General features: G+C 53.2%; 1 protein-coding gene across 19 annotated transcripts; it reads right to left on the minus strand.

Annotated features, from left to right (window-relative positions):
• Positions 1-43: 43 nt before the first annotated feature.
• Positions 44-19,203, minus strand: LOC147821317 (uncharacterized). Of its 19 annotated transcripts, XR_015447246.1 has the most exons (7): positions 15,620-19,197; positions 13,617-13,684; positions 6,751-6,866; positions 6,176-6,242; positions 3,390-3,616; positions 2,108-2,274; positions 44-1,539 (listed from the first exon to the last, which is right to left on the minus strand). XR_015447246.1 is itself a non-coding variant. In XM_087200889.1 (6 exons), the coding sequence occupies exons 1-5, from the start codon at positions 15,790-15,792 to the stop codon at positions 5,753-5,755; spliced, it is 450 nt and encodes a 149-aa protein (XP_087057015.1). In that variant the 5' UTR covers positions 15,793-19,198; the 3' UTR covers positions 2,289-3,616; positions 5,705-5,752. The 19 variants fall into 19 exon arrangements, 3 of the variants coding, with proteins under 3 accessions (XP_087057015.1, XP_087057014.1, XP_087057013.1); XR_015447248.1 differs by lacking the exon at positions 3,390-3,616 and having other exon boundaries at positions 44-453; positions 15,620-19,198; XR_015447247.1 differs by lacking the exon at positions 3,390-3,616 and having other exon boundaries at positions 15,620-19,198.
• Positions 19,204-19,312: the final 109 nt, after the last annotated feature.

Below are 19,312 nucleotides of genomic sequence, written 5' to 3' on the forward strand. Positions count from 1 at the left end.
GTTAAAGTAAGTTTTATAATTCGTGGTGCTGTTTGTTCTCTGCCTTCCCCCACCAGCATGTCCACATCATCCAGGACTCCTGGGTGACTGAGTCACCTGACCTGTGTGTGTGTGTGTGTGTGTGTGTGTGTTCAGCCAACAGTGCCAACGGAGCTTAAAACAGCTTCAACTTGATGATATCGAAGGAGAATAGTGGTTGGAAGGCACACATAAATGTCTACATTAGCTCATTTTAAATTCGCTCTGTCATGCCATATTATGAGAGTCCTCAACACAAGCAGTTATCTCTGTACCCCCTCAGATTCAGGTTGTTCCTGCCAAGGACAACTGGAAGAAAGTGTGCATCCATTCTGAAATGCAGCCTCCTGTGCGTTTCTTGTGAGGAGAACCAACATGGACATCTTCCGGAACACTGTCCATCGTGGCAGCCACTGTTCACCTATAACGATTTAGCTATGAATTTAAACACAAAATTCAGTGCATCACTCACTAGCCACCTTTCAGCTTTTCACTAGTTTCATTTTCATTGTCGCAGAAAGTTCTGTTGGATACTACTGATACAAACTGAGCGGCTGAGATGACTTGTTAAATTTACCCTTGTGACATCGGGAATCACTCCAGATCACACAGGCCTGCATGTGGATGAAGTTTTCAAGTGTCACAGTTATATCAAGGACATCCCTCACCTAGCTAAGTTGGTTTGCATCACCACCAGTGGGGACAGGATCTACCCATTATTTTTAGGCAGTCATTAAGGACATACAGAAAAAACAACAATTGGTCAATTTCCAACTAAGTGGGAGGTAAACGATAAATTCACACAGTGGGGGGTGGCAGAGTGCTCAGTGGTAAAACCCTTGTGCAAGGCCCTGGGTTCAGTATCTGTCATCAGAATAATACAATGATGCATACAATAGAGACATTTTTTAAATAGTTGTCCAAAAGTGTTTAATGTAGTGGAGAAATATTCAGGGTCAGTGGGAACTACATTTGCCAGGCTGGTCTCAAACTAGGCTCAAGTGATCCACCCATCCCCAACTGCAGTGCAAGCAACGCAGTACACAGATGGGGTGCAGAGGGAGTCGGCCTGGGGTCTCGGCATGCACGGGAGGAGGGATGTCCTGCATCTGACTCCGCCGTGCACGTGGGAGGCTCCAGGTGTGGGCCGAGTGTGACACTGCCCTATAGGGTGGGGACCCAAGCTTGTGCCATCCCCTATAAGCACACCAGGGTGGAGGGTGTCCTGCATGTGTAACGCCATCTGTGTGCCAGGTGTCACCTCCGGTGTGAGTGTGCCCTACACCCCTGGGCTGCTCCCCAGTCCCACCTGCCCCAGTCCCTGACAGCCACCAACTTCCTTTCTATCTCCAGATTTTCTCCTCTGGGCTCATCATATAAATGGAGATGCACAATTTGTGCTTTCTGTCGTTTTTCACTGAGCATGTTTTCCGAGTCCATCCATGCTGTAGCAGGTGTCCGTTCTTTGTTCCTTCTCTGGCTGGAAATACCCAGTTGGATGGATATGCCATAGTTTGACTCCTGCATTGGTTAATGGACATTTGGGTTGTTTCCATCTCCTCTGATGCTACAAACAATGCTGCTGTGGACATGGGTATTTTCCAGGGTCAGGGGCACTGGGGCTGTGGGCAGCATGACCTGGCGTTTGTTGTGCACACCCGTGACCATACACCAGAAGGGTTCACCTCCATTGTCCCAGCCCTTCCAGACCCAAAGCCCCACTGCTGCTAGAGGTGGAGGCAGTGCTCCAGAGACAGGACCCTGTCCCTGCCAGTCACAGCAGCACCCTGGGCCTCTGCTCAGGACAGACCACAGCCCCCGGCCTGCAGCCGCAGGACAGCAGTCGGGACAGACTCCAAGGTGCCAGGTGAGGCAGACGGCGGGGTGGCAGTCACAGTGGGGCAGGAGGCAAGCACAAGACTAGATCCAAACAGCCTGCTCCTGCCCCTTTTTCCCACTGCCCTGCACTCCTGCCCTGGCCTAGCCCACCACCTCCTCAGCATTCTGCCTTCTATGCCTCCTGCGTCACTCTCCACACAACAGGAGGGCGAGATGGGGCATCCGGACCCTGCCCAGGGAGCCCACTCACCTTTAAGCATCTGTCACTGCCCAGCTGTCAGGGCACAGTTGGCATACTGTCCCTGTAAGTCACCAGAGCTGGGCACCTGCTGTCCCAGCTACTCAGGAGACTGAGGCAGGAGGGTTACTTGAGCCCTGGAGTTTGAGGCCAGTCTGAGTAACACAATGAGACCCCATCTGTAAATAAACAAATCACCAGATAACAAATGTTTCCAGCTTTGCAGGGCTAGATAATACAAAGGATATCACATCATTTATCTAACAAAACACATCCACACATCTTTGATAAAATGCAAAATTTTATTGATGGATTATGAAATTTTAGTTTTGTATAACTAGTTTTGTTTCCTCTCCAAGCTCTTAAAAAATGTAAAAATCAGCGAGGTGTGGTGGCACACACCTGTCATCCCAGCACACAGGAGGCTGAGGCAGAAGGGTCAGCACAAGCTCAAGGCCAGCCTGCCCTACATAGTGAGTGTAAGGCCAGCCTGTACTCCATTGCAAAACCTTGTTTCAAAAAAAAAAAAAATGTTAAAAGCACTTTTAACTCACAGGCCACACAAAAGCAGGCAGCATGGGAGTTTGAAACCATCCAAATTCCTAATTTGAAAAACCATCCTTTTTTTTTTTGGTACCAGGAATCAAACTCAGGGCCTCAAGTTTGCCATGAAGGCACTGACTGCACCACTAAGTTACATCCCTGACCCAGAACCATCCAAATTCCTTCCCAGACGTCCAGGCCTTTTGAGACCTGATTTCTGCATTTCTCGGACTCACCTACAGCTCTCTTTCTACCCTCATGTCTGCTGCTGGCCACTCAGAAGCTCAGCTGTCATCTCAGAGGCCCTCCCCAGCCACTGATGCCCAGATAGGTGCTGCCTGCACCCATTTTATGTGCTTAGCACAATGGAAGATACAGGTTCTCACTCATCATAGGCTGTGAGTTTCCTGATGCGGTGCCAGCCCAAGGAGCATTCGTTAATGAATGAACAAACAGCCCTCCATAAAGACGCATTTTAGAAATACAAACTGAGACTCCCCAAGGCAGATGGGCCAGCCAGGATCCCAGCTGGGAGTGATGAAGGCAGGTTTGGGCCTAGACCTGACATCCACCACACTTCCTGTCCCCAGCCCAGGAGCAAGATGGGACAGAGGTGGGGTTGGGAGAATCAGCCCCCAGGAGTCTTCCCCCGACCCTGGCCCCCATAGGAAGAGGCAAAGGGCTCATAGCCACATCACCCCTTCCCTCCTAGGAGTCAGGAACTGAATTCAGAATAACTGGTTTTACCAACCCGGTGTCAGACACTGTCCCTACAGAAACATCCTGAAGGCTGACAGTGTGGAGCTTAGGCGTCGGACTATTACAGGGCACACAATTCACTCTGAGGAAGCTCAGGAACAGGCAGAACTGGGAAGCTGCAGCGATGTCAGTCAGCAGTAGCCGGGCACCATCCCCGGAAGCGGTGTGGGGAGCTGTCCGCGGTGCTGAAATATCCTCCTGAGCTGTCCCACACAGCAGCTGCAGTTAATTAAATTTTTAAAAGTACAGCTGGGGATTTAGCTCAGTGACAACGTGCCTGCCTCGCAAGCACAAGTTCCTGAGTTCAATCCCCGGTACCAAAAAAATTAAAAAGTACAGGAGTTGAAGCATAGCTCGGTGGTTGGACACATTTTAGCATGTGCAAAGCCCTGGGTTCAATCCCCAGCACAAGAAAAATGAAATTACAGTAGCAGTTGCAGCTCGACAGCAATGTCTCTAGTGCTCAGGAGCTACTGGGCTGCTGGCACCATTCCAGATCGCAGCTGCCATCTCAGGACATTGTAGAGCCCACTCTAAATGGGATTAATGGCCCTCTGCATTTATTGGATGGAGCTGAAGACTCAGACCTCTCTACAAAAAAATTTCTGATGTCACAGAGGTCCAAATACCTGCCTCCCAGTAACTGGCACCACAGCATTTGATTTACTTACTCTGCTGGATTCCCAGTCTGCAAGCAGGGCGATCGAGTCCCTTTCTCTTGGGTGCTGGAGGAGGCACGAAAGGCCCCTAGGAAACCTGAGCTGATGCTGTCACTCAGAGCTGCTCCCCATCCCTGCTAGCACTGCCTGGACTTGCTGTTCCTCAGCCCACTCTGCCCACATTAGGGGACTCGACAAGAAACTAGGGGAGCACAGCCCTGTGTCTACCCACAGAGACCCAGCCTGGTCATCCTGTTGGAGCAGCTTCATCCCAGAGGCAAAATCGGAAGCCTCAGACTCAAATCAAGAAACCACTTCCTGCAGAGCCCCAAGCCCCTTGCCCTGCCTGGAGCTGGGAGGGAAGACGTGGAGGTGGAGGTGCCTTAGGGACACTATGAGGTGTTTGTTGTTCTGTTTGACAAAAGCTTTGCCTGGGCAGGTGCCATGCTATCCTGTTATCAAGGCTGAGCTGGGCCTGACCACCAGTGGGCCTGGAAGTCTTGGGCTTCCTGCTACAAGCTGCCTTCTCCCTGAGCAGCCAGATCCACAGCAGCTGTCTGGATACCCACAGCAGTGCCCAGTGGGGGCATCCCACTCCCAGACTAATTCCAGGGGCTGTGGGTCACCCCACCACTGTCCACATGGGTGCCTTAATGGGGTACCAGCCACCCCATCCATCCACTTGAGCACTGCTGTCTTCATGGTGGCTGGAGGTCTAGTCCTGGGTAGGTGGTACTGGGGGAATTTGCTTCCCAGAGATGCTCAGTGCCTTCATTTTCCTTCCATAAAATGGTCTTGTTTCTTTGTGTTGTTGTTTTTTTTGGTACCGGTGATCGAACTCGAGTCCTTCCGCTTGTGAGGCAGAGGGCGAAAATGGTCTTGTTTCAGTCCTTTGCTCAGGGGCAGAGAACTGTGAGGTACCCGGGACACACTTGACACTCAGGTAGATGTTCAGTAGGGCCTTGCTTGGGGTCAAGGAGAGCAGGCCCAGGGTGGTCAGACGGGGTGGCTGGGCCTGGGGACAAGGCTGTGGGCTGGGGGCACTTCTGGGTTGAGGTCTGGCCTGGGGCAGGTCTGCCCTCCCTCTCCATCCTGCCCAGCCCTTCCACCCCAGGACAGCATTGCAGAGGACAAGCCAGAGCCCAGCACACCATGTTTCTGGAGATGCCATCCACACAAGTTTGTCTCCATCTTCTTCCTGTGACTCCTCTACACCCACATCCCACCCCAGTGCTCAGTTCCTAGGGCAGGGATGAGAAAATGCAGAGACTTGCCTGCAGGCAGCAGATCTGGGGCCTGGGGACACTTTGTGACCACACTTTGACCAGCCAGCATCTAGTGCAGGGTGACACACATGCTCAGACCCCCCAGGAGATACAATCTGCAAGTCATGCCTGCCTACACCTGGTATCCAGAGGAGGATAAAGGCTTGGATGTAAAGAATGGAAACTTGGCTGGGGATGTAGCTCAGTGGCACAGTGCCTGCCTGGCAAGCACAAGGCTCTGAGTTTGACTCCCAGTCCAAAAAAAAAAAAAGGAATGGAAAGTTGAACCCAGGTGTGGTGGTACATGACTAATTCTAGCACTCTGGGTGGTCAAGGCAGGTGATTGCATGCTGGAGCCCTGTCTGGGTAACTTAACAACTCACCAAGACCCTGTCTCTGAACAAAAAATTAAAAGGTGCTGGTGATGTAGCTCAGTGTGAAGGACCTGGATTCAATCCTCAGTATGACAGAAAAAAAAGAAAAGTTGACAAGTTAGAGGTAAGCTCAGGATTAGAGCACTTTTACTTTTCTAGCATGCATGATTCCAATTCAATCCCCAGCACCACAGACAGAAACTTGGGATTGTGAGACCAGTGCTGCCACCTGACAGGCCCTTCTCCACAGGGTCTCCAAGGAGACATAGTGCAGCCAGAGGCAGAACCCTCAGGCCAGGTCTGTGGCCCCCAACAAAGGGTAGGATTGTGAACAGGACCAGCGGTGGCTCTGTGGTGGCAGGAGAAATGGCTGGCACCGAGACATGTACTGGAAAGCCACGCAGCCTCCCTGGCTAGCCCCAATGGAGGCAGAGGCCCCACAGGCTCCATGTAAACACTGGGGCAAAGCATGCAGCTCACCTGTGGGGTCCCAAAGGAGACAGGAAGACGAGGTGATGCAGAACCTCCACGTCTCATTCCGCTCAAGCTGCCAGAACAAAACCCCACAGATGAGGCCGTAAAGAGCTTTCTCATGGCTCTGGATGCTGCAAATCCGTGCTCAGCGTGTGAGCATGGCTGGGCACAGGCAAGAACCCTCCCCTGGGCTCGCAGACACCCCTGGCGGTGGCCTCGCATGTTGCATTAAGGAAGCGCTCTCTCTGACTCCCTCTCCTTTCCCCTTCATCTGGGGGCGTAGTGAGGAGATGCAGGGCACTGAATTACACCCTCCTCTTGTAAAGGTACAAATCGCATTGTCCTAGGCACTTTCTCCTCACTGAGACAAACACTCCACATCTGCAGCTTAAAGGAGGAGGTTGATTACGGTTCACACTTCAGCCCACAGTCAGCTGGGCCCAAGGCAGGAATCAGAAAGTCCTCCGGGGTTTCACAGGGAGGAGAGACCTTGGTGAGGCACACACACCAAGAACAGGGTGAGAGGTGGGAGCCCCACCCAGAAACCCCGGGTTGCTGTGATCCCCCTGCAACACACTCACTACAGGGTCCTCCAGTGTGCAGTCCGCAGCCACATCCTCAAAGGTCACCAGCCTCAGAAACCACCTGTGGCTGAGTGCTATCTCAGCCACAGACCACGTGTGAGCAGGGCCAGGCCCTGGGGAACAGAGAGAACACGAGTTATGGAAAATGCTGTGCTGTCCAGGGACCTACTCTGAGTGCTCCCAGCCCAAGGTGGTGCCGAGGTCACCAGGGTACAATGCAGGGTGCTGGGGCCCTGAGTGTGAGTCCCCAGAACTCCTATAGGGAAGGCCTACCCAGTGTGACAGCATTCAGAAGAGAAGCCTCTGGGAGAATTGTTAGGGTTAGGTCTGCCATAAGGGTGGGCGTTATGGTTTATATCGAAGTGTCCCCCAAGATCCCTGCGTGCTCCTAGGCAGGGCTTTTGGAGGGTGATTTGATGGTGGGGGCTTATAGCTATTCCTATTAGGAGGTGAGCTTGAAATCTCTGTACTACATTTAGTCCTCCTCCTCCTCCTCCTCCTCCTCCTCCTCCTCCTCCTCGCCTTGAACTCACTGTGTAGCCCAGGCTGGATTCAAACTTGGAATCCCCTTGCCTCAGCTTAAGATTAGAGGTCTGCAGCACCAGCCCCTTTGTATTACATTTATTCTTTTTTTCTTGACAAGGTCTAACATGAGTCATGAAAAATATAGGGACTTCAGAATGCTTATTATCTTGGGTCCATCTCACAACCACTGCTACCCACTTTTAGTTCATTCACACAATCCCTTGACTCACTGTCATTGCTGTATTTTCTCTGATCAGCCCTGAGTTTGATTTACACACTCATTTATCAATTTCTTTTCTTTGCATTCCTTCCTTCCTTCTTGAGTTTTTCCTAAAGAACAAGGTTTTCTAATTATTTTGGCTCTTATCTGTGGAGCCAAAGCCTGGCTTTCCTGTTTTTACTATGTCTTTACATCTGATATACCTGACAGCTTTGTTCCTTCAGCACTCTGAAAATAACCTTGCAACACCTGTGGTTTTTCATATTTGCTCTTTTTTATCTTGATGTAAAGACAGATTTTATTAAGACAACTTAGACTTATTTCCTTTTTTCTTTCCTGAAAAGCTTACCATCAAGGACTCATCTCACAGAATGTCTAACTCAAAAACACTCATTTCATAAAACAAACTCATTTCAGAGGTGGAAGAAGTGAAAATCTTAATGCCAGACCCAGATAACAAGTGTGTTCTCTCCAGGGGCTGGGATGACCATCCTTTCCTAAGGGTGTCTCCGCCAGATGCTCCCCATCTCTGCTCAAGTCCTTCTTTCCCCCACTAATAGCATCAGAATCTGCAGCATGGTCAAGATATGAGCCAGAAGGGGAGAGGCTGAGTCTTGAACTCCTACCTCCCTCTGCCTCACCTCTCAGGCCTGCGTGTTCAAGCTAATAACATGAAGGCAGTGAGGTTCAGGCCCTCTGCCAGGCAACTGGAGGCAGGAAGACACGAGTTCTCTACCGTTTCCTCACTTTACTTCAGGGCTCCCCTCCAGTTCACCATCCTATCAAGTCATGGGCGTGTGAACACACACATACACACTGAAACACACAAACATTCATTTTTAAAATGTAATAATGTCTTGAGCCGGGGATTTAGCTCAGTCGTTCCTTCGCCTGCCTCACAAGTGTGAGGTCCTGAGTTTGATCCCTGGTACCAAAAAAAAAAAATGTAATAATGTCTTGATATTTTTAGTATCCAATTCTAAGCATCTTTTATCTGCATTCAGAATGGCAACCACCCATCCCATTATGGATCCACTCAGTAGAGACACTAAGCCAGGCCTAGGGAAGGTAGGGCTTTTCTGCAGCCTCTACTTGCCAGTCATTAGGGCAACCAGGGGGATGCAGGGCTCTCCATGCCCTTTAAGGGAGGGCCTCAGTCAGAGTTCCCTGCTGCGTCCATGCCTCTGCTGATGCCTCCCAGCAGAGATCTGGGGACCTCAGTAGCTCTCATCACGCCTCCTCTTGGTATTCTTAGTTGTCAGCCATCAGCAAAAAGAGGAGAAAATAGTTTTCCAGTGTCTTCTCTGCTTTGTTTTCATCTTCACAACAGAATTATTTCTTTTTCTCAAGGGGAACTGAGAAGAACAATGTTCTTCGTTTTAATAAGTCCTGGGAACATTTCACTGGCCTCAGTAGCTGGTGATCTGGTCAGGATCTGAGAGGGACAGCAGCCCCTTGGCACCCCTGTGGATAAGGTCTTCAGAGGAATGCTGGATGCACACCCACGGGAAGAAGCACAAGGATGTCTCCTGTCCTGTCCTTGGGTTAAACACTAAAGCAGCCACAGGGTGACAGGTGGTGCAGGAATTCCAGCAGAGTTCGTGTAAAGTGTGACTCTCTGGAGGAGCTGGCACCCTCCTGGGCTGGGTGCATCGCCTGGCAGAGGAAGGGCTGTGCACCACCGAAGTGGGGCAGTTCTCAAGAGACACATACCAAGGCACCTGTAAAATTGAGGCTGCTGGTCAAGTTGCAAGAGAGCAGGGGGAGCCAGCGGCAGCCCTCAGCCACCTCACCTCTGTTGGTTTAGCCCAACAGAGAAAACAATGTGTTCAAGAGCACACGTCATACAAGTTCTCTACTGCTGCTACTGGTAGAGAATTCTGAATACAACACGTGGCTAACTAGTTTCATTGTGGATAGGGTGCATGTACATGATTCTGTCTTGATTCTTTTTTTTTTCCTTTGGCACCGGGGATTGAACTTGGTCCTTGAGCTTGTGAGGCAGGCGGCGGAACCGCTGAGCTAAGTCCCGGCCCCTTCTTGGTTCTTTTTGTTTTCACTTGTCTTTTCCCCCACCCCTTTCCCTTCCCTTCATCTCTGTTCTCCTTTCTATCTGCAGACTTTGCCATGGTTCCCTTCCCTGGCTCTTCCCTCCTGGCTGTGGGGCAAAGGATGAACTCTGCTTGGCTCAGGCTGCCTGCTTGCAGAGACCCAGTGCAGGCCGGGGATGTAGCTCAGTGGTGTCGCCACCTGCCCCACAAGTGCAAGGACCTGAGTTCAATCCCTGGTACAAAACAAAACAAAACAAAACAGAACAAAACAAAAAACAAAAGATCCAGTGCAAGGTTGGCCCTTGGCCAGGATCTGGGAACATGGACTTCAGGAGGCTCCCCTGACTTGGGAGGACCTCGGTAGAACTGGCACTGGGTCTTGAAGAAGTGTCTCTGGTAGCTCACACTGCATCCATGCTGTCACAAGCCAGAGTGCAGGAGCTGGGGTGTCCTGTGCACCCCATATGGCTCTCCTTCACTTCTGTTGTTTTCCATTCTTTCACTACAACCAGTCAAAGCTGAGAGCACAGCTCTGTCCTGGGTCCTGTTGAGTCCTCTTAGTCAATCACCCAACTTCAGCCTTAGCCCAGCTCCTCCTCTATCCTCAGTTCCTGTTCCCCCTTTCCTTGACTTCAGGTCTCTCTCTCTCCCAAATTTTATTCCAAAACTCATTAAAAAATATTCCAGGGCCGGGGATTTAGCTCAGTGTTTCCAGCGCCTGCCTCAAAAGTGCAAGGACTGAGTTTGATCCCCGGTACCTAAATAAATAAATAAATAAATATTCCAGATCAGCCAGGGATTTAGCTCAGTGTTTTCACGACCTGCTGTGCAAGTGCAAGGACCCAAGTTCAATCCCCAGAACCGAAAAAAAAAAAAAGAGTTAAGAAAAAATATTCCAGATAAAGGAGTTCTAATCTTCATCTTCCCCCTCTTCTTCATCCTGGTTAGTCTGGAAGTAACATAATTAATAACTCTTTGCTGTTAGCAGCTACATGCAACAAAGCACATGTAATTATTCTTCTTCAATTTTTTTTCCTGGTATCAGGAATTGAACTCAGGACCTTGAGATTGCCAGGCAGGCTTGGCGCCACTGAACTAAATTCCCAGCTCTCTTCAAATTTTTTTGGTGAGACAGTTCAAATACTTTCTGGAAAAAGGCATCTCAGAAGTTACACAGATCCTGTTCTTGCTCCTTTCAATGGCTGCAACCCCTCCATCAAGATCTCGAGCTTTTCCATTCGTTTGGATTCCCTCTTGGAGGAACTGCTCAAAAATTAACAGTGCAGGGCCGGGGATTTCGCTCAGTGGTTCCACTGCCTGCTTCACAAGCACAAGGTCCCCAGTTTGATCCCCAGTACCAAAAACAAAAAAAATTAACAGTGCATATGAGTCCATCGTCTACAGGGTTCATCAGTCAGAGATGAACTTCAGGACCTGCTGCTTCCCCCACACACACAAGCTCTTCCCAGGTGCCCTTGCAGCCAAGGAATCAGAAAGGCAGGAGCCCCATCTCGAAGTCAATGACTCATGCTGTCTTGGCCACAGTTCATGTCATTGTCACAGTTTGACTGCTGCAGTTCCTTCTAGCCTCTCCTGAGGCCCTGGGTGCCCAGGACTTTCTCTCCTTGATTATCAGACCAATAGCCTGGGACCTAAGCCATGTGGCTGCCTCCAGAGTGGGAGCTCTGCCTTGGGTACAAATGACAGTGGGACCCACAGGGCAGGATTCTAGCACACCCTCTCCAGAGAAGTCACGGGGCACAGAGACCAGGCAGTAGGAAAACTGTACCAAGGAGTGACACTGAGCCTGAGGGAGAAGAGCCAGAGACTTCCAGGAAGTCCCCAGTGGCATCCATTGTTAACTGAGCATGGCACGTCCCCAGGTACACAGGTGCCCTCCAGCCTCAGTCTCTAAAGGGCCCTGTGTGTGTTTCAGTCCTAGAGCAGAGTGTGTGGGGGAAGCCTGGCATTGTTCCCAGGGCCTTCGTCAGCCACAGGATCCATGTTGAGGCCACTCCTGCATGCTGGGTGGGAAGATGCGTTGGGCAAGAACAGGGCATGTGGGAAGCCTTGCCGGCACTCACCCTGGCCAGCTCCAGCACATCTGCACCGAGGAGAAGCTGCGTGCATGCGGGAGTGTGGTCGAGCCTGAAGCCGGAGCGCCTGCCTCTCACAGCACCTGCGGGCCACACTGGGCAGAAGGCTTTGGCCGCTCCCTGTGTGGCAGAGCCTTTGCCAACTCGGCCCTGCTGGCCCACTACAGAGCCACACAGGGAGAGGCCCCTACGAGGGCCCCATGTGCCGCAGGACATTGGGCTTCAGTGTGCTGGGAATGCGGCGAGGCCTCAGGCCAGGGCTCCTCCCTCAGCAGGCTCCTGAGGATGCACTCAGAGGGAGAAGCCAGTGCTCCTCCCTAAGCCCGCTGGGTGCACACGGGGAGCCCCTGCATGTGGGGCATGTGCCAGGACCCAGCTGGGGCTCTTGCATGGGCTGCTCAGTTGACAGCTGCCACGTCTCTGAAGGTGGTGGGGCCACAGTTGGGACTGCCACTGCCTTCAGAGAATTCACTGATTAACTGCGGTGCGGTGTGAGGGGTTTGGGACTTCAGGGATGTTGGCAGTGGGCCCTGCTCCCTCCCTCCCAGTCTCCATCCTGCTAGGGGTGGTTTCCTGGCTCCCTCAGAGAGGCCACAGCAGTGTCTGGGCAGTGGGAGCTGGGCGGCAGGGTGGGGGTGCTGCACCTGTCATCAGTGCACACTGAGGCGAGCTGTCTCGGGAGCGAAGGGGACAGGCGTGACAGCTGCTGGTTGGGCCGTGCCTCCTTCCACGGTCACAGGGAAAAGGAAAACCCAGGTGCTTCTGTTACTTGGCGCACCAGGCTCAGCCAGGGCAGATCTTGGCCCAGCATGGAACTCTTTCCTGGGGAGGCTGTGTCAAAACAGCAAGGATCAGAAGACCCTTGGCTACTGCCTGGCCCTCCCTGTCAATGCAGGCAGAAACCCAGCTGTCCCCACCTAGCCCCTGTCAGCCTCGGGAAGCCCCTGGGAGTGTGAGGAACTCAGGCAAAACGCACACACTTCTCCCTGTGGGGTCACCAGGTCCCGTGAGAGAGCAGGGAGTCAGCCCTTCTGACATCAGCTGAGGGCTCCCCGTGGTCCTCAGAGCAGGACAACCCCCATGGATGCCTAGAAGCAGGAGGTCCACAGGTGTGACCAGCTCCTTTTCAGCAGCTCTTCAACAGAGCTCATTTCAAAGTTCTTGCCAAGGTAAAAGTGAAATTTAAAAAGCGTTTTAAAGCCAGGTGTGGCAGTGCATGCCTGTAATCCCAGCACTTGGGAGTCTGAAGCAGGAGAATTGCCTTGAGTTTGAGGCCAGCCTGGGCTACACAGTGTGTTCAGGGCCAGCCTGAACTACAAAGCGAGACCCTGTCTCAAAAAAATAAAAAATAAATAAAAAGTTTTTTAAAGATGCTTCCGCAGGGCCGGGGATTTAGCTCAGTGGTTCTGGCGCCTGTCTGGCAAGCGCAAGGTCCTGAGTTCGATCCCTGGTACCAAAAAAAAGAAAAAGATGCTTCCGCAATTGCCTGTATCTCATATTAACTCAGACCACAGGATTTGGGTTTTTCTCCTCAAAAAAGGTAAGCTTTTTAAAAGTCCAGGTTTTTTTCGGTACTAGGGATTGAACTCAGGACCTTGCACTTGTGAGGCAAGCACTGCACCACTGAGCTAAATCCACGGCCCTGAAAGTCCAGTTTTTTAAAAACAGAGTTTTACATGCATACCTCAGCTTCAACACAAGGGCCTCCCTGAAGTCGGCTGTAACCGTGATGTTAGGTGAGATGTTACTCGGTACTCTGTAAGCCCTTCACATACACTGCTCCTTTTCATCCCCCCTAGAAGCCCTGGGATAGACATTTTGCTTCTGCTTCACAGGCCAGGGGCCTGTGAACTCACTTGCTCATGGCAGCAGCTAGAAGCCACTCATTTTTCAGGGTGAAAAGGTAGGGACAGTGGGTAAGGCCAGGAGGCAGAAGTCCCTGCCCTTTCATATGTGTGCAGAGATACTCACTAGGGAGAGGCAGTTCCCGGAGTTCTGCGAAAGTTGTCAGAATCAGAGTGGAGTCGTTGCTGTCAACCCTAAGAGAAGCAAAGCCAGGAAGTTGTGAAAGAAGGCTTCTTGTGTGTGGTTGCCTGATAGTAGCACTCACAAAAGGCTCCACCAGAAGCATAGCTCGCACAACAGCCACCACAACCTTATACATAAAGTACTTCTGGCTTGGTGTGGGGCTACATGTCTATAATTCCAGCATTAGGAGGCTGAGGCAGGAGGATTGCAAGTTCCAGGCCAGCCAGGGCAGTTGAGCAAGACTTTGGCTGGGGATGTAGTTCAAGCTCCAGTACTTCAAGGAACTCTGCCCCCAATTATATGTTCAACCTCTATGTGATGTCATCTTTATTACTGATCATTGTGACCAAAGATTATTATTCCAAAACATCCTCTGTAGTCCTCTTCATTTTGCCTTTAAAGCTTCCCTTTGGCTCAGTCCCCTCGAATTTGCCTATGGTTTATTAAGGCACATGTAGCCCCTCTTCTGTCACTTCCACTGCAGCCCTATTCCTAAACTATGCTTGACTTCGCTTTGATTTTAACCCCAGCAAGTCCTATCAGGGACAGTGAGGTGACTGGGCCCATCTGAAAGAATGAGTTGAGCCATGAAGCTGCTCCAGACAAAGGCAAGATCAGAGCTGAAACAGCTGCTCGCTCTGGACGCCAGGGAAATGTCTCCTTGGGCCATGCTTGCTCCCTTCTCGAGTCTCACACAGGGCTTCCCTGGCCGCTGCCTGAGACTCAGCCTGGAGCTGAGCCCGCGCCCACGCGCTCGTCCCTCACAGTCCACTTTCCCAGGCACCGCGCCCTGCCACAGGCGGCCGGCGCTGGCCCTCCACTCCCCTCCCTTCGCAGCCCAGCTCGGGGCCGGCTGAGCCCCAGTCCAGCTTCACCCTCGCCGGCCGGCGGGATCAGGGGCGCCCCTCCCACGCCGCCGCGTCTGCACCAGCTGCCGTTCTCAGTCCGGAGGCCCCACCAGCGCACACTCGCGTCTCAGCCCGCTCTCCCTCCCCGCCCGCTCTCCCTCCCGTCACTCAGCACACAGCAGGGCCACTGCCCATGGAGAAGGCAGAGCAGAGTGCGAGGTGACTGCGGGACGCCCGAGACCACCCTCTCGGCGATTCCCGGGAGTCCAGGCGAGACGGTGCTTGGCGATGTGAAGACTGCAGCCGGCCAGAGAGCCCAACGCGCTGGGGGGTGCCTGTCGCGTGGCTGACCTCAGCCTCTCAGTGTCAGGTTGAATCCTCGGGGCCAAGGTCCCCAGCCTAAGTCACCCTTGACAAACTTCCTGGTGAAACCCAAGGCCCGGCCTGAGGCACACACGACACTTCACAGTGTAAAACCTAGATGAGACTTAGCACAAGTAACGCCATCTTGTTACAGGCCCTCCATCTTGTCCCTGTGGGTTTCAGTTTCACTACAGGACACAGAGTTCCCAGGATGTACTTGTTTATCTGTTAAGACACCAGGAATGTACCATTGTTTCTGTGTAAGGAACATCCTGTTTGCTAAGTAAAGAACATCTGCAACCCCCACACACAACCGTCCCCTAACCGCAAAAATTCCACTTCTGTAGCTCTGCTTGCTAAGCACCCCTGCAGCCCCTCTAAAACCTTCCAACCCCCTGAACTCGGGGCCCTCTCTAAGCCTGTTGTTTGGAGAGTGCCCTCTGGCCAGACTAATAAAGGTCTGTTTTACTTTTCCAACTTGTCGGGTGTGTTCCTTCCCAGGTGTTCTTCGCTCCAGTCAGCTCCTCAGAGCGTTTGGTAAGGCCCATGGTCTTACAACAGGCAGGATACCAGAGAGCTCAGAGATGGCCCCTCTGGGAGCTGGCTGAGGGTGGCCTCTTGCTGGAAGTGCAGGCTTTGGTCCCCTGCTGAGGTAACCCATCAGAGCACAGTGACCCAACACAGCTGTAGCCCCAGAAGCCTTGTCCCCCAGAGGAGGGCCACAGGGCCACCAACCTGCACGAGGAAAAGAGGCAGCTCACAGCAAGAAGCAGCTCAGCTTTGCAAGGACACCATGCGAGAGATGCACTCTGCAGCACGCCCTGTGGGAGTCCTGAACAGCAGCTGACGGGAGGCTCGACACCCCAGCCGCCTGCTGTGGGCACAGCGTCCAGGCCCACGACGGACATCTGAAGCAGGGACTTGCCAGCACTGCCTGAGGTCTGAGCTGGCTCCTTCTCCAGGGCTGCTCACACGCTTCACAGGCTTGAAGTCCAGCCGTGCCTGCTGAACTCCAGGCCTCCTGCCCTCTGTGCTGCTTCAATCTGTGAAACATGGGTGGCGATGCAGATTCCTGCAGGGACTCAGGCATCAACCCAGAGAACTTCACACAGCATCCAGCCAGCCAGGGTGCATGTTGTTCCACGGGAGGGGGTGGCAGGGTCAGCCCTGAGTGAGGGACCAGAAGGAAGCCCAGCCTGGGTGGTGGTCAGCCCAGCAGCCAGGAGAGGGCAGCAGGGCACAGGCTTCGGATGGGGAGGAAATACACAGCTTTTCTGGCATCTGAAGCTCAGGACAAAGGCTGAGGAAGGGTAGTTAGCAGAGATTGTCCCTGGGCAGTTCATTCTTCCCAGAAAGCCAGAGGGTCTTCACGGGTATGGTTTGTTAGTATTCGGGGATGTGGGAGGGCGTGAGCTGCCTAGAAGGCCTACAAGAGGCAGAGGCTGAGCCTCAGGCGGAGGTGCCCGGGGCCTCCAGGGCCAGTGGCAAGAGGGAGCCCATGAGGGCTGGCAGGACACATTCTGGCAGCCGAGGTTTGCTACTCGCATGCACACCCGCGCACGCACAGACTCATCCAGTCCTGAGTCCCAAGGCGATGCGCGGGCAGGGCATGAATCAGGCTCTGTCATGACTTACAGGGGCACCCTTTGCACACCCTAGGCCCCCTGCCCAGGCATCCTCAGCCCACGCACACAGGCACGTTCGCCACCCTCACAATCACCCCTAACACAAGCACACGATCTTCCCTCACCCAGGCAGGGCTGACACACAGGCCTCATGAAACACAGGCTCCTCCAACCCTCAAACTGGCATTCCCAGTCCATATTCAAAAGCACCAGCCCATGAAAATGCCCTCACCCCTCACTGCGCCACAGCTCCCGAAAAACAGCCCAGATCGCGTCAGGCACTCTGGCACTCACACAGGAACCATCGCCCACACAGGTGCAGAGCACCGCACTCCGAACACCTCTGCCACCTCCTCACATGCGGTCTCTTCCCGCCCAAGGCCGCCCTGCCTGTCACCTATCCCCAGGCCCTCCCACGCTCACCATCCTCCCACGCACCGACAGGCACGCAGCTCACAAAGGCAGGCGCCGTCCGCCCTCGGCAGGGACCCGCACCCCGCACAGGCACCCTCATCGCGTGCACACAGTGGCTCCCTGCCAAGCCACTCAAAGACAGCTTCTTCCCACAGTCGCCAGCACCCCTCACACAGGCACCCGCATTCCACACATGAGCACGCTCAGCCACCGGCCAGCACCCTCGGAGACAAGCGGCGCGCTCAGCTAACAGAGCAGCGCCCTTAGCGAGCCTCATCCCAACACTGGCTCTGCCAGCCCCTTCCTCACCTGCCTGGAGAGAAAGCACCTCGTTCTTCAGACGCCCGCCCCCCCTCAGTCCTTAGCTCAGGCACGGTCCTCCCTCACACAGGCGCACTCACCCATGCAAAGGGCCTCAGCTGTCACCCAGGTACGCTCGACCCCCCCCCCGCCATGCTTGGAAGTCATACAGCCGCCAAAACCCACGCACGCACGGTCGCACAAACTCCTCGCTGCATTACTGCACCCCTCTCACCAGGTGGTCTTACTGTCGCGGGAAAGCTGGGTCCTAACACCACAAGGAACCAGCCTTGAGGCTTTGTATCTTTAACAAAACATTTCAGGGCCGGGGATTTAGCTCAGAGGCACCATGCCTGCCTAGTAAGAGCAAGGACCTGAGTTCGATCCCCGGTACAAAAAAAAATTCAGACAAGACACATAGGCCCTCATAGAGAATACAGGTAGAGTTCACTGCAAAATGACAGGTTTTCAGAGAAAGAGTACACTTTCAAGTGTGAAGGTGGGCAAGTACTAAGATGACAGTGGCACTGAACGAGGTCTCACCTTACATCTATGATTGGCTGGGTCTTCTGAGGAATACCCCTTCCTTCCTTTGAGGTCATTGTTCTTCCTCAAGGAAAATGGGCTGTGTTGACCAAGGAAATCCTTATTTACTCCCTAGGTGGATGTTTTCCAACCCCTCACCCACAGCCTGGACTCAGTACAGGGCCTGGACCTTATCAGCAGGCTCAGAAGAGGTTACATTATCTTGAGCTCAAGTGTGAAACCACAAGCTTGTGTGGATTTTATCTACAGCTAATGATTAAGAAAGCAAAGGAAAAAATGTATCACATCTTTCTTGCTTTTTCCGTAGTCCCAGCCACCTATCCCCAGGCCACTGATGTCACACCCACACTCATCTCTCCATTCCTAGACCCTTCCCTCGGGAGTCATCGTGTCACACACACACACAACCCTACCCCTCACACGGGTAGCACCTTCCTTCAAACAGGGACCAAAGGCCTCACACAAGGACTGCCATCCTCCAGTAGGAAACGCAGGCCTCAAGCAAGGAGTCCTCCCTGGTGGGGAGCACAGACTTGTAATCCCAGCACTCAGGAGACTATGAGTTTAAGCCCAGCTTGGGCTACACAGTGAGTTCAAAGCCAGCCTGAACTACAGTCACACACACACGCACGCACGCACACATACGAACACACACGCAGATAAAAGAGAGCGCCCCCTCCCGCGGGTCCCCTCATTTTTCACGAGTTCCCATCCGTCATCAGGCGGCGTTCAGGGCGGCCCCAGGGTGCAGCTGGGGAACCTGACTCACCCCACCCCCCGGGCAGGCTGCAGCTCCGCAGACCTCCGCAACAGAGGAAGAATTTGGAGAACTTGTCAGTCACAAGCATAAAGGGATTTACTCAGCAGAACTTTCTAAAGTCCCCACTCAAAAGACGGGACCCTTGGGTGCCGCATCGGTTTATGGGAGGTTCGGTGGGGGAAGAAATCTTCAGAACTTGGGAATCTTTGGAAAGAGGGGACTTAATTCTCAGGTAAAAGGCGACTAGTCCTCCCTGTAGGAAGGGATGCTGCCCCGTCACAGGTAACGGACCTGTGCCGTCCAGGAGAGGAAAAGCCCATTTTGCAAGGGCCACTGAACGACTGAAAAGCAATGGCACAGTCTTGCTGTGTCTTGGGAAGAAAAAAATATTTAAATTGCTGTGTCCTGAAGCTATAGTTCTTATTTTGAAATGGGGACTTGCCTTTTCTCCACTGCACCTTTCTTTCCGCCCCGACCCCGCGCGGGCTCCCTATCCACGCCCTCCGCCGGCCCTCAGCCCCCCACGCAGGCGCCCTCAGCCCTTACTCCGCACCGCGAGGACCCCCAGGGCCTCCAGTCAACGCCCCTTGCGGTTCCTCGGCGCTGACGGCCCTCGGACTGCAGCTCCCGACGCGCCCCGCGCGGTGCTCTCTGGGACCTGTAGTCCAGCTGAGGCGCCCGACGAGGGTATGCGCAGCGGGGCACGCCGGGATCTGTGGTCCGGCGCGCGGCTGATCGCCTGGGGTCACGGAGGTGCAGGCGGCGCGCCGCAGAGCGGGCGGG

This window comes from Heterocephalus glaber, unplaced genomic scaffold (assembly GCF_053883595.1).
Source record: "Heterocephalus glaber isolate CG9 unplaced genomic scaffold, H.glaber_assembly_v1.0 deba00001745, whole genome shotgun sequence".
Taxonomy (NCBI): Eukaryota; Metazoa; Chordata; class Mammalia; order Rodentia; family Bathyergidae; genus Heterocephalus; species Heterocephalus glaber.